This window comes from Musca domestica, unplaced genomic scaffold (genome assembly GCF_030504385.1).
Source record: "Musca domestica strain aabys unplaced genomic scaffold, Musca_domestica.polishedcontigs.V.1.1 4, whole genome shotgun sequence".
In the NCBI taxonomy this organism is placed as follows: Eukaryota; Metazoa; Arthropoda; class Insecta; order Diptera; family Muscidae; genus Musca; species Musca domestica.
Window position 1 is genome coordinate 24,655,327 of NW_026712328.1, and position 12,270 is coordinate 24,667,596.

The 12,270-nt window shown below is 37.6% G+C and overlaps 2 protein-coding genes and 1 long non-coding RNA gene across 5 annotated transcripts in view; 1 reads left to right on the plus strand and 2 right to left on the minus strand.

The window, feature by feature from the left end:
• The window catches only part of LOC101894545 (gelsolin), an 82,896-nt gene that overhangs the window by 5,844 nt on the left and 64,782 nt on the right, over positions 1-12,270 (minus strand). For all 3 annotated transcript variants that reach the window (XM_059126933.1, XM_059126934.1, XM_059126935.1), the window contains 5 exons: positions 11,431-11,626; positions 6,377-6,670; positions 5,171-6,234; positions 4,751-5,107; positions 4,562-4,687 (listed from right to left, as the gene is read on the minus strand). In XM_059126933.1, the coding sequence (XP_058982916.1) occupies positions 4,562-4,687; positions 4,751-5,107; positions 5,171-6,234; positions 6,377-6,670; positions 11,431-11,626 (2,037 nt within the window). The remainder of the gene's footprint in view (positions 1-4,561; positions 4,688-4,750; positions 5,108-5,170; positions 6,235-6,376; positions 6,671-11,430; positions 11,627-12,270) is intronic.
• LOC131804297 (uncharacterized) lies at positions 1,611-2,769 on the plus strand. Its single transcript, XM_059126936.1, has 3 exons — positions 1,611-1,868; positions 1,931-2,117; positions 2,171-2,769. Exons 1-3 carry the CDS (start codon positions 1,846-1,848, stop codon positions 2,693-2,695), a joined length of 735 nt encoding a protein of 244 aa, XP_058982919.1. The 5' UTR covers positions 1,611-1,845; the 3' UTR covers positions 2,696-2,769.
• Positions 2,850-4,538, minus strand: LOC131804298 (uncharacterized). The gene is made up of 3 exons (XR_009343061.1): positions 3,474-4,538; positions 3,268-3,412; positions 2,850-3,198 (listed from the first exon to the last, which is right to left on the minus strand). It is a non-coding gene; the product is annotated as an uncharacterized LOC131804298 (long non-coding RNA).

The following is a 12,270-nucleotide window of genomic DNA, read 5'->3' on the forward strand; positions in this document are numbered from 1 at the left end:
AACGGTTCGAAAGATAATTTGGTTTATCATTCCGCTGAACGAAAATGGTTATGTATACACTAAAATGATGCTGAAAAATATTGGGACATTACTTTGAAAAGCATGGTCATGTTTGCGAAAATTGCGTAGGGATTTTAGACGAAGAGAAAATCAAAATTGTCCCATTTGGGGCACAGAAACCCCGCACCGACACAGAAACATTAAAAAGGCAATGCACCCAAAACGGGTGACTGTATGGTGCGTATTTCGGTCCAGAAACCCAATTTGCCCATTTTTCTTCGAAAATTGACAAGGAATAGCCGTTACGTTATTGGAACATGACATGTTCACAAAAATGGAAGAGGAGGATATTGGCAACATTTGGTTTCAAAAGGACGGCGAAATCAATTGTATTGTGACCAAGACCCCGGAAATAGCTTTAATCAGGGGATACCTTCAGACGAGGGTAAAGTGAACCTATATTGATATGGAGGGATAGAGTATGGAGGGTATATTAAGTTTGTCATTCCGTTTGTAACACCTCGAAATATAAACTTTAGACCCCACAATGTATATATATTCTTGATCAAAATCTATGTCGATTTAGCGATGTCAGTCCGTCTGTGGAAATCACCCTAGCTTTTGAACGAAATGAAGTAGGTTGATAAAATTTTACTCAAATGTATATTACGTCTGCAGGACTTTAGCTATTGAAAATGGGCCATATAGGTTCACGTTTTTTTCAACGTTTCACGCTATTTTCGATATTTTCGTGATTTTAGCGACATTAGTCACCGGAATTGTTTCAAATTTGGTATTTGAAGTTCGTAATGGATATTACAGCCTTTGACAGAAAATTCTCTGTGCAGGTAAACGTCTTCGTATAGCCTCCATATAACAGTACCTCCCGATATTCGGTATTTTGATGATTGTAGCGACATTTTTCGACGGAATTGTTTCAAATTTGGTATTTGAAGTTCGTAATGGATAATAAAGCCTATGACGGTACCTCCCGATATTCGATATTTTTATGAGTTTAGCTACATTAGTCACCGAATTCTTTTCTTCAAGTTTCTCATTGGAATATTTTAATGTCTTATGGCAGGTCCACGTCGTCGTATAGACCCTCAAATAACGGCTACATTCGATAGTTTTAAGATTTTAACGGTTTTTATTTTAATTGCCAAATTCGTTCCAAATGGTTCAAAGTTCGGCCCACAACTTTTTTACTTGTTTCTTACTAGGAACTCAAATTACCAAAATGTGGGAGCTATGTCAAAAAATTTACCCACACGAGCACGAAATAATTCTATATGTAACTCATAGACCTGTATGACAAAAACTTAAAGAGTACTTAGCATGAGTAAAATTTGCTCGACTTTGAGCTGCTTTTACATTCACTTGAAAACGAGTGTAGACTACTTGCTCTTATTCGCGTGGAATGAAAAAATAAGGTATACCCGATTTATGTTAATTTACTTACAGGAATGCTTTCCGTTATTTCAGCTCTGGTTAGCACAAAAATTCTGCAAAGCAGAGCGATTCGAGACAAAAAACATAAAAATTTTTTCATTTCGTTTGAAAGCAAGAGTGAATTCCGTCTGACAGACGGACGGTAAATGCCAAATCGATATAGAATTAATAGCCTGTTCAGCAAACTTATTTTTCTTCCAATTGCTCGGCAAATGGCAGACGATTAGAATTTTTGGTTTTTGTATGTAAGTAAACAAAAAGAGCTTTTTTCAATAGGCAATTTTTGGTTCACCAAACTCCAACACAAACAAAACGAAATGTCAAAGTAGGCAATCAAAAAATACCAATCGTCTATTCACAAAAGTTTTAAAAATTGAAGATATTGGGTGTAAAATGGATATTTATACTAAAAAAATGTAAGTATTTCCAAGTTATTACATTATAAACATTAATTTATAAGGAAATTTCAATCTTTTAGAATTAAAAAAACAACTCCTGGTCAGTTTCGGATCTTGGTGGAATCTATTGACGAATTCCCAGAGCTAGCAACTTCAAGCCCGATATTTGGGAAGTCGAAAGTCGAAATTGAATCCAAATGGGATGTTGTGGCACAAAAAATAAATTCGGTTGGACCTCCAATGCGAAGTGGATCTGATTGGAAAAGGGTACACTAACAGCCATTTGTTTTACAACAGTATTTAAAACGCTTAGGTTTTAGATATGGGCAGATATGAAATGTAGAACGAAGGCCAAAATAACTGAAAATATAAAGCAAATGAAAGGCACAGGCGGAGGACCTTCCTATCAAAATTCGTTGACAGATATCGAAAGGGATATCGATAGGATATGCCAGCTATCAAAAGCCGCATCACCTGATGGAATAACCTTCGGTACAAATAGGAAAGAGCCTCTTGTTTTGGAACTTACGCCACCCAGACCTTCAACTATCGTTGCTGTTGTTACTCCCACAACTTCAGACCAATATTCAAATACAGCACAAGCGACATCAACCCCTATCAAAGTTATGCCGAAAGCAAACCTTTGCAAAAACCAACAGAAACGAAAGATCGCAGAAAAAGAACAAGGGGCGGAAATAAAACTTTTAAAATTACAATTGGAGCAGAATAATGCTTTGGTAGAAGAGCTGAAGGTGCAAACAAAAACACTCAACTCGCTGGCCAATTCTCTCCAAGGCATTCAACATGTCTTGCAAGAAATGTTAACATTTTTAAAAACTGAATGAAAATAATTGTGTTAAGACATTTTTTAATCAACTAATCAATTTTATTGTTTCCCTATTAATTTAATTTTAATAAAAAAGAGCTTAATTACATTTTTATTATTTATGTTTATTTATTTAATTATTTTTAACTATTTAATTTAACAGATTTAAAGCTACTTCGTCTCTAATTGTAATAGCTGCCGTTTCATCGCCAGAGGAAAAAATACCTAAATCTTCATTTTCATTTTGGAACATAGCATCACTTGGTAACAAATTGTTCTTATAAAATATACATATGTTGTGCAAAGCACAACACGTGTTTATAATTTGTGTTGCTTTGGCGGGACTGTAATGCAACCCTCTCGATCCTATGATGCACCTAAACCTATTCTTTAGAACACCAAAACACCGTTCTACAACATTTCGAGTTTTTGAATGTTTCTTGTTGTAGTTCCTTTCGGTGGCATTTGAAGGATTCCGGTATGGCGTCATCATATAGGGCTGAAGTTTGTATCCAGAGTCCCCTTCAAGTGAATTTTAGGAAAGAATATATTTTGGTGTATGTGTGTATTAAAAAAGGCAATTATAAATACCTAACAGCCATGTATTCCTCTTGCCTCGAATAAAATTATTTTTAAAATGATCATGTGCATCGCTCTGGTCCCACACAAATGCATCGTGATTTGCACCTGGATGTCTAGCATCTACGTAATTTATTACCATATTATGATCGCATATCTGTAATGAATAATACAAATTAATAGCATATTTTCATTACATAGCTTTGAAAAAAACTTACCACCATTACATTTATGCTGTAGTAACCTTTACGGTTATAATATAAATGCTGTTGTTGTTGCCCAGGGGACTTTATTCGAACATGGGAGCCGTCTATGCATCCTACAACTCCTGGTACACCAGCGCTGTTGAAATCTGAAACAAACAACAAAAGTTATGGTCCATTTCATCCGCTGTCCTGGATCCATCCAAACACTTACCTTTCTTCTGGAAGTTCCAATACGTTTGTGGCATCGCGAATTGACGAAAAAGATTGATATTTCCGTCACCCCTATTCATACTTTTATTTAAAATGGAAAGTCCAAAACCAACGGAGGCAATCATTTTTAAAAAATATAAACAAATTTTCTTTTTGGAAACATAAACAAATTTTTGACAGAAGGGCAATAAGTAAAAAGAGCTTTTTTCCCAGACGAAAAAAGTAAATGAACTAAAATAAAAACTTGATTGTCTGGGTAGCAATTGTTTGTCTGCCTTACACAAAAGTTCTGTGAACAGGCTATAAATTTGTATTTATTTTGTAGGGTCTAAAAAGTTTGTTTCGGGGTGTTACAAACGGGATCAAAAAAACGTTGTTTATATTCCGAGAGTAAATTTTCTGGGCATTGATTAGAAGAAAAAAAATTTAAAAATTTGATAATCTTCAATATAATTATACCGCTCCAGCTAGATTAGCATTACAAAAAAAATTCACCTACTGTAAAATTCATTGACTGACAGTATCACCTTATCCATATTTGTTTGATATTTCATGCCTATAAACAAAATTGTTTAATAATGTTTACTAATTAATTACTATATTAAAATAATTAGTTAACTGAAAATAATGCTCTACTAACTCAAAACAGCTATTAATTAAATTTAAGTGTTATTTAAATTAGTATACACAATTATATGAAAAAAACGGATTTTTTATTAGTATAAACAATGATATGAAAAACGTTCTTTAATGAATAACATGCAATTAAAAATTAATGAGATTTATGTCAAATCTTAAAATACAACAAAAAATATGTATTAATGAAATGAATATTACAATTTAAAAGCTCCATTCAATATGAACAATGGTTGGAATTTTCGATTACTAACCTGCCAGAAACCATCTTCCCAGCTGGGGAACATACGCTTGAAGACACGTGGCTCGTGATCCTGGGCGATGCGAATAACACTGACAGTGTCGATGGTACGATCAGTGGGTTCCGATTTAATATATTTCTGAGGGTATTAAAAAATGAGAATTGAAAATTTACATGGGAAAGTGTTGAGATTTCCGCCTACCTTGGCCATATCCAAAATGTGGTTATTTTCTTTGGCTGTGGCACCACTGCCAACCCACATATAAATTTCATCACCAGCATCAATGAGCATAACATCATCCATGTCCAAGTCAGCCTGTTCGAAGTGATTGACTTCTTCGACCTTTATGCGATTGCGCACCAAATGGCAATGGAACAGACGGGGTTCCAATATGGGAGCAACCTTCTCCGACAAGCTACGATCATACTGACCCTCACCATTTAAGTCGTCCCAGAAATCATCTGGTTCGGCGCCTTCTTCAATAACTTCAGTTTCAGCATCGGGCCAATAGTGGCCGAAACGTTCAGCAGCCATGGCCTTTTCAAACTCAGAGGCAACCTAACAAAAAATATACGTATTGAAATTTACCTGATTTTACCCTTTAATATACCTGAAACTTACCAAACCCAACCAAATGTAGACTTTGTTACTGCCATTATTGCGCACCAGAGCAAACACATCTGTGGAGACCAATGATGCAGAATCGGCATCAACTTCAAAGGCATGTACACTTGTGTCATCGGCACCACGAATATGGAACAGTTGAGGTCCCGTGGGCATACCATTGACCATGGTCAACAACTTGCCCTTGAACATTTTGATGAAGTGTCTGGGTTCATGATTTTGTACGCAACGTACCAAAATACCATTCTGCTCCATTGCCATGTTCATGGCATCTTCAAAGGCGCGTTGTTTGGCCATTTCACTGGCCTTCATGCCCTCCCAAACGTAAATCAAAGTACCAGTTTCGCCATTCTTAGCCTCATACTTGTAGGGTATAACATAGGCGGCAAATCCCAAGAGTGGCATTTTTTCTTCATACTCGATATGATTGAGAATGACTTCAGAGTCATCGGGTTTGGTGACGTATTGTGTCAATTCTGTCAAATCTTGTTCACCACTATCGGGCATAAAACCAATAGCACGACCACCACGTTCCTTCAAGTTCTTCAATACCGAATCAACATCATCCACTTCGAAGCCAGACTCATCGGTGTCATATCCCAAGGCGGAACGAATCAAACGAGTATGGGACATGCCAACATCTCGCCAGGTGGCAAAGTATTGTTTGAATGGTGCCGATTCGGCTCCTTCGACCACACGGTGAATCTGAGTCCAGGCTGGGTATTTTTTGGTGCGTAAGAACTCTTGGGCCTTGGCCATGGAATCGCTCTTCTCTTTGGGTGAAGCACCACGACCAACCCAGACGTAAATACCCGAACCGGTATCCAAAATGAAGCAATCAGCAGATTGCAACATTTCTTGGCGCAAGGGTTTCTGAGCAATGGTGTCGATTTTCAATTTGCCACTGGCATCGCTGACCTTGTACAAAGTAACCGAGTTGGCATCGGTGGTCTCAAAAGCGCCATCTTCTTCGGCAACCGATTCTTCGGGTACTTGATTGGGAGAGCCAGAGCCCAAAACGTCGAAGAAGTTCTGCTTATCGGCATCAGTACTGTGTTCATCTGTATCCCGTAAGGGAAAGGGAGAGAGAGAGACAGAATAGTTCATTAACACATCTTCGTCCCATACTCCTCATCACAACGCCACCTGTTTGCCGGTGGATCTGTCGTGCTAATAGTCCACAGTATTTAACACACTACTTACCAATAATTTCCACTCTAGCTCTGCCATTATGATCTTGATCTCTTATCTGATTTGCGGCACTAATAGCCTTCAATTTTTCCACACGCTTGGCCTGGGCACCCACATACACATAAATCTGATTACCAGCATCCAATATGAAGCAATCGCCCTTGTTCATCGACGATACGGACAAATTAACTTGACGCACACGTACATTACGTTTACCCTTTACTTGGAAGAGACGCTTCTCACCTTGGGCATTGGTTTCGACATGTTTGAAGCCGGTGCCAACACCGCCCTGTTCATAACGTACACCTACACATGTGGTACCCAAACGCGTGCACACACACACACACACGAATCCATTGGCATTAAACCCCAGCAAGGCAAGGACAATGAAGTTGACCATAATACGAAGTAGAAGAACAAGAAGCAGGAGATAAAGGAGCAACAGCATAAAAGAGAAAATAAAATTACAGGTAAGTAAGTAAATGCGTAAGTATGTAGTTATATAATAAACACATATGTGAGTGTACATAAGTATATCTCTGTGTGTTTGGATTGGTAATGGTAATTTGTAAAACGGTAGAATATTAAAGAAACATTTAACCAAATGACTGCCATAAGTTAATTAGATTGAAACTGAAAACGGTGTACTTTTGTGTGGTTTGTTCTTCCGCTTAAGTGAGCGCTTTCTATCTAGCAGCGATATCCTACATATATGGCGAAGATGGTAGGAAAATCTGGCAGAAAACTGCGTTCGAGTCAGTAACTATGAAAGATTAACGAAATTGGCCATAACGATTTAAACAAACTGCTACTTATTGCATTTCGCATATATGTAGATATGTAAATACATGAGGATAATAATAAAGGCAGGAAATGTCTATAACGTCAATATTCTTATCTGTATGTAGTCATGTAAAATTATTGCTTAAAAAGCAAAACACATGCACAACCTATGTTGAAATTCGCATATTTTTTCTGGGTCAAAGAAAACATTGGGTTTTCTTCTAGTGCGAAGAAGCTATTTATGAAATTCTACGGACTTATACCGCGGTCAAGCCATCTGTGTGCTTTGGATATTTATTTTCTTAATACATCTCCTGCAGCCCCTGCAATGCTATAACTTAATTTTATATGAGTCAACCAGCTTAAGAGAAACTGTAACTACTTCGGCTGACAGGAAAATAAGTCTAAGGTCGACAAAATACCTAAAAATAAGTTGCAGGATAGACTCATGTTTTGAATCTACTTTTTTAAAAGTTGTAAAACAAATTATTCCCCATAGAATTTGACTACTTGTTTAAGCATACCCTTTTTGGGGGCTGTACCACACGATTGGATCTACAGGTTGAGATGAAAAAACTGCAACCAACTTCAGACTGATATCATTTCTAAGCCACTCCTCCGGCAGCTGTTAAAAATATTCCAGTGACAGCTCATTAGTGGACGGAAGAAAAAAAGCAACATCAGCAGAAATGATTCGAAAAGTAAAGAAGCGACTTGATCAAAACCCGCGTCGCAGTGGCTGAATAATGGCTCGTGAGCTGAATATATCGCAATATTCCATTCGGCAAATATTGAAAAATGAGTCCGGGGTAAAGCCATTGAAGTTCCAAAAAGTGCAAGAACTTACACCGCAATAGAAAGAAAGTAGACTCAAAAGAGCTAAAGAGTTGTTTCGCTTGGCCGAAAGTGGTGATCTGCCGAATTTAGTTTTCTCCGATGAGAAAACATTAGTTGTCTATTCGCAGTCTGTAAACATACAAAATGATCGTATTTACCTGCCAAAGAGGTCAGCTGAAAATGTGCACCTTTGGCTGGCCACTACAACTCAAGGTGGCCGACCAAGGTGATGGTGTGGGCCGCCATAACAGCCGATGGTCGCTCTCCGCTCGTATAATCGACCGGGCCATCAAAATAAACGCCGAATATTTTCGCGAAAATATTCTGGAGGGTTAATACAGCCTTGGGCACACAAACATTTTGGCCGCAGAGCTTGGACATTCCAACAGGACTCAGCAACTTCGCACTCAGCACGCGCCATCCCATAATAGTTACGAAATGAGATACCTCGGTTCATTTCCGGTGCACAATGGCCACCAAAGTCTCCGGATACCAATCAGTTGGACTATTGCGTCTGGAGTATTTTGGAAGGCAAGGTTCGCACTAAAAAATACCAAAGTGTCGATAACCTCAAGCAAGCGCTTCACCGGGAATGGGCCAAATTGCTGCAGGGCAACATTCGGGCAGCGTGTAACGGTTTCATTGGCCGTTTGAAGACCATAATTCGTGCCAAAGGTGACCAATTCGAACAAATATAAACTTATTCTAAAATTTGATGCTATTTCCGACATTTTTTGCTTTCATTCAATAAAATTTAAAAAATATAATAACAAATAATAAAAACATTAAGTTCGGCCGGGCCAAACTTTAAATACCCTCCACCTTAGGGTAAAGGAAACATTAGATGAAATGTGGCAAGAACCATTAAAATGCCGAATATCGGGAGGTACCGTTATATGGGGGCTATACCAAATCGTGGACCTACACATGCAAGGTTTCGCCAACGGAGCTAGAACCCATTATGACCTACAAATACAAATTTTCAGACAAGTACGTGAAAAAAATGTGGCAAGAATCATCAAATTACCGAATATCGGGAGGTACCGTTATATGGGGGCTATACCAAAACGTGGACCTATAATTACAATGACTTGCAACACGAACTGGGACCCATTATGATTTACAACTACCAAATTTTCAGAGAAATTCGTGAAAAAATGTGTCAAAAATCGTCAAAATACCGAATATTAGGAGGTACCGTTATATGGGGACTATACCAAAACGTGGACCTATACATACAATGTTTCGCCACCGGAGCTGGAACCCATTATGACCTACAAATACCAATTTTCAGACAAATCCGTGAAAAAATGTGGCAAAAATAATGAAAATACCGAATATCAGGAGGTACCATTATATGGGGGCTATACCAAATCATGGACCCATACATGCAATGTTTCGCCACCGGAGGTGGAACCCATTATGACCAACAAATACCAATTTTCAGACAAATCCGTGAAAAAATGTGGCAAAAATAATCAAAATACCGAATATCAGGAGGTACCGTTATATGGGGACTATACCAGAACGTGGACCGATATATCTCATTTTCAATACCAACCATCCTAGACACAATACCAATTGCTCTGCTAAATTTTGGTGATCTACGTCAAATAATGTGGGCTGTATCGTGATTTCAACAGACAGACGGACAGACAGACGGACATCGTTAATTCGACTTAGAATTTTATGCTGATTATGAATATATATACTTTATGGGGTCTACGACGAATATTTAAAGATGTTATAAACGGAATGACAAAGTTAATATACCCTCCTTTCCAAGGTGGAGGGTATAATTATGGTGTCACCCTGTATATACATTATAGAGTCTACGACGAATATTTAGGGATGTTACGTTTCGTACCATTATAGTACATTTCGTACAATTATAGTACACACTTCCAAAACCACTTCCTTATGTCAAGGCAACACATGAACAGTTACCCTTATACAGAATTTCACACTGCAAACACTAGCTGTTTACCCAATACCAAATTGTACCTAATACCAATAGTACACCTTTTCAAAACCACTTCCATATCTTAAACACAGATTTCAGGACTTAAGCTCTATTCCTTTACCACTTACCAAATTTTGTACTTTTTAGTACCTTTCATACCATTAAAGTAAACATTTCCAAAACCACATCCATATCTCAATTCCAGATGCCAACAGAGACCTCAATATCTAATTTGAGGATTCCAGCCCAATCCCTCCGTTCAATACCATATTTAGTACCCTTCAGTACATTATGTTCGGGCTACACATGTGCAGCGACCCTATTACCAAATTTCAAATTTCAAGCACTATCTGCACTCCCAAATTAAAATTGTACCAAATATAGTGTTATTTAGTGCCTTTCGCACACCTACAACACATTTTCAAAACCACCTTCATATATCAAACTTACTTTCAAACCTTGATTCTCATATCAAATTTCTAGTTTTTAGGGTAGTACTACTTGCAGTTGAGTGATATTCTTTATTTTCACACATGACTTAAGCTTAGTCTGAATGCTATGAGGTTCAAATATCGAATTAAAACATACAATCACTCCGCTTGGCAAATAATTTGTGCTTTTCAAAATTCTGTTCCGTTTTCGAAGCTGACCTAATTATAATAACAAAATATTGCCTACATTTTTTGACTTTTAATACAAACAATTTGTGGGGGAATTTCCAGAAGAGAGTGACGGTAGATAACAAACAGAAAAACCACTTTCATACTCTAAAAAACATTTAAGAAAACCGTCTACAATTTCTACATTTTTGTATTTTTAATTTTATACACTTCCCTTCACCAACAACTTTACTGCTCTAATTCGCCATTATTTCATATGTATGTGAAGGAGGTTCCATTGAAACGATAATAAAAACACACGAAAAGACATCCAAATTCACACAGAGAATAATTCATTGAGAAATTATTTCTTCCAAATCCTTTTAAGTTTCCCTTAAATAAGCCATTAGAAGAAAGTTTGAAATTTCCCAACCATTAACCGCACCACAACACCTCCCGGTAAACTTGCAACACCACTGACGGCTAAGATATGCCTCTGCTGCAACAGCAAACAAATCCAAAATTTAAACACTAAAGTGGCAAAAAGTCAAGAAGTTTCTTTGTTTTTTTTTCGGGAAAATTTTTACCACGAACTGCAATATTAACACCATAACAGCAAGACCGCGCTACGGCACAGACCACAGGTGCATTTGCAGCACTCAGCAGGGGTGGTGATCACGAATGCATAGAAGGAAAACATTAAATTCGTTGTAGCCAACCAAGAAAACACAATTGTAAAACGCCCAGTAGGTGAGCCGAACAACTAACCATCACCGCCATTGGCAATTCATGGCGGGATGTGCAAACACAAAGACCGAGCAAAACAAAAAAAATATCCCGAAATATCAACAAAAAAGTTTTATTTATTGCCCACCATATCTTACCGTTTTTAAAGTAGCTCAAAAACAATTGCGATTCATGATCCTGAACTTCACGATGTTGCACTGGACCGCCATTAAGTAGGTCATCAAGTTGTACGGTTAGAATGGCAGCAGCACCGGCCTCATCCACGGATGTTTCGGAGCCCAACCAAAAGTGAACATCCCATGAGAGTGATTTGTCTTTTTTATTTTGAACAGTCTGTGGAATAAAACAAAAATAGAAATGTTAAATGAGGAACAACAAATTGAAACAAAGAAAATTGCTGCTATAAGTAGTTTGTGAAAAGTTCCACATTGAAAATGGCGAAATGGGTGAAAGTTAGGAGTTGCCTCTGAAATGGAATGACTAATTGCAGTTTTATAAAATACCTACATCCTACTCCGACTTAGAGCCGGATTTTCTGTGTCGATACAATATTAATAGGGAACGAAAAATACAGTTCCGAACATAGTTTAAAAAATTACGATTTAACACAAATATAAACAAGTATACCAGTAAGGAAAAGTCAAAAGTCGGCCGGGGCCTACACCACTATGCATATTTAGTAGAGCTACATCACTAGGCATATTTGTTTGAAGTAGATCATACCACAAATCAACCTTTGTCTTTAGATCAGTTAAAATTTGGTTTCAAGGGGAAATAATATATGGAAGGCATATACAATTCTGAATCTATTTGACGGGGACAAGCAGTAAGTTCGGCCGGGCCGAACTTTGAATACCCTCCACCATTTAGAACGAATTAGAAAATTTTCAAAAAAACATAAAATCCATTATAAGAATATAAGAAGGTGCCGATATGTGGGGATATACGATATTGTGGACCTATAAAGACAAATCTAT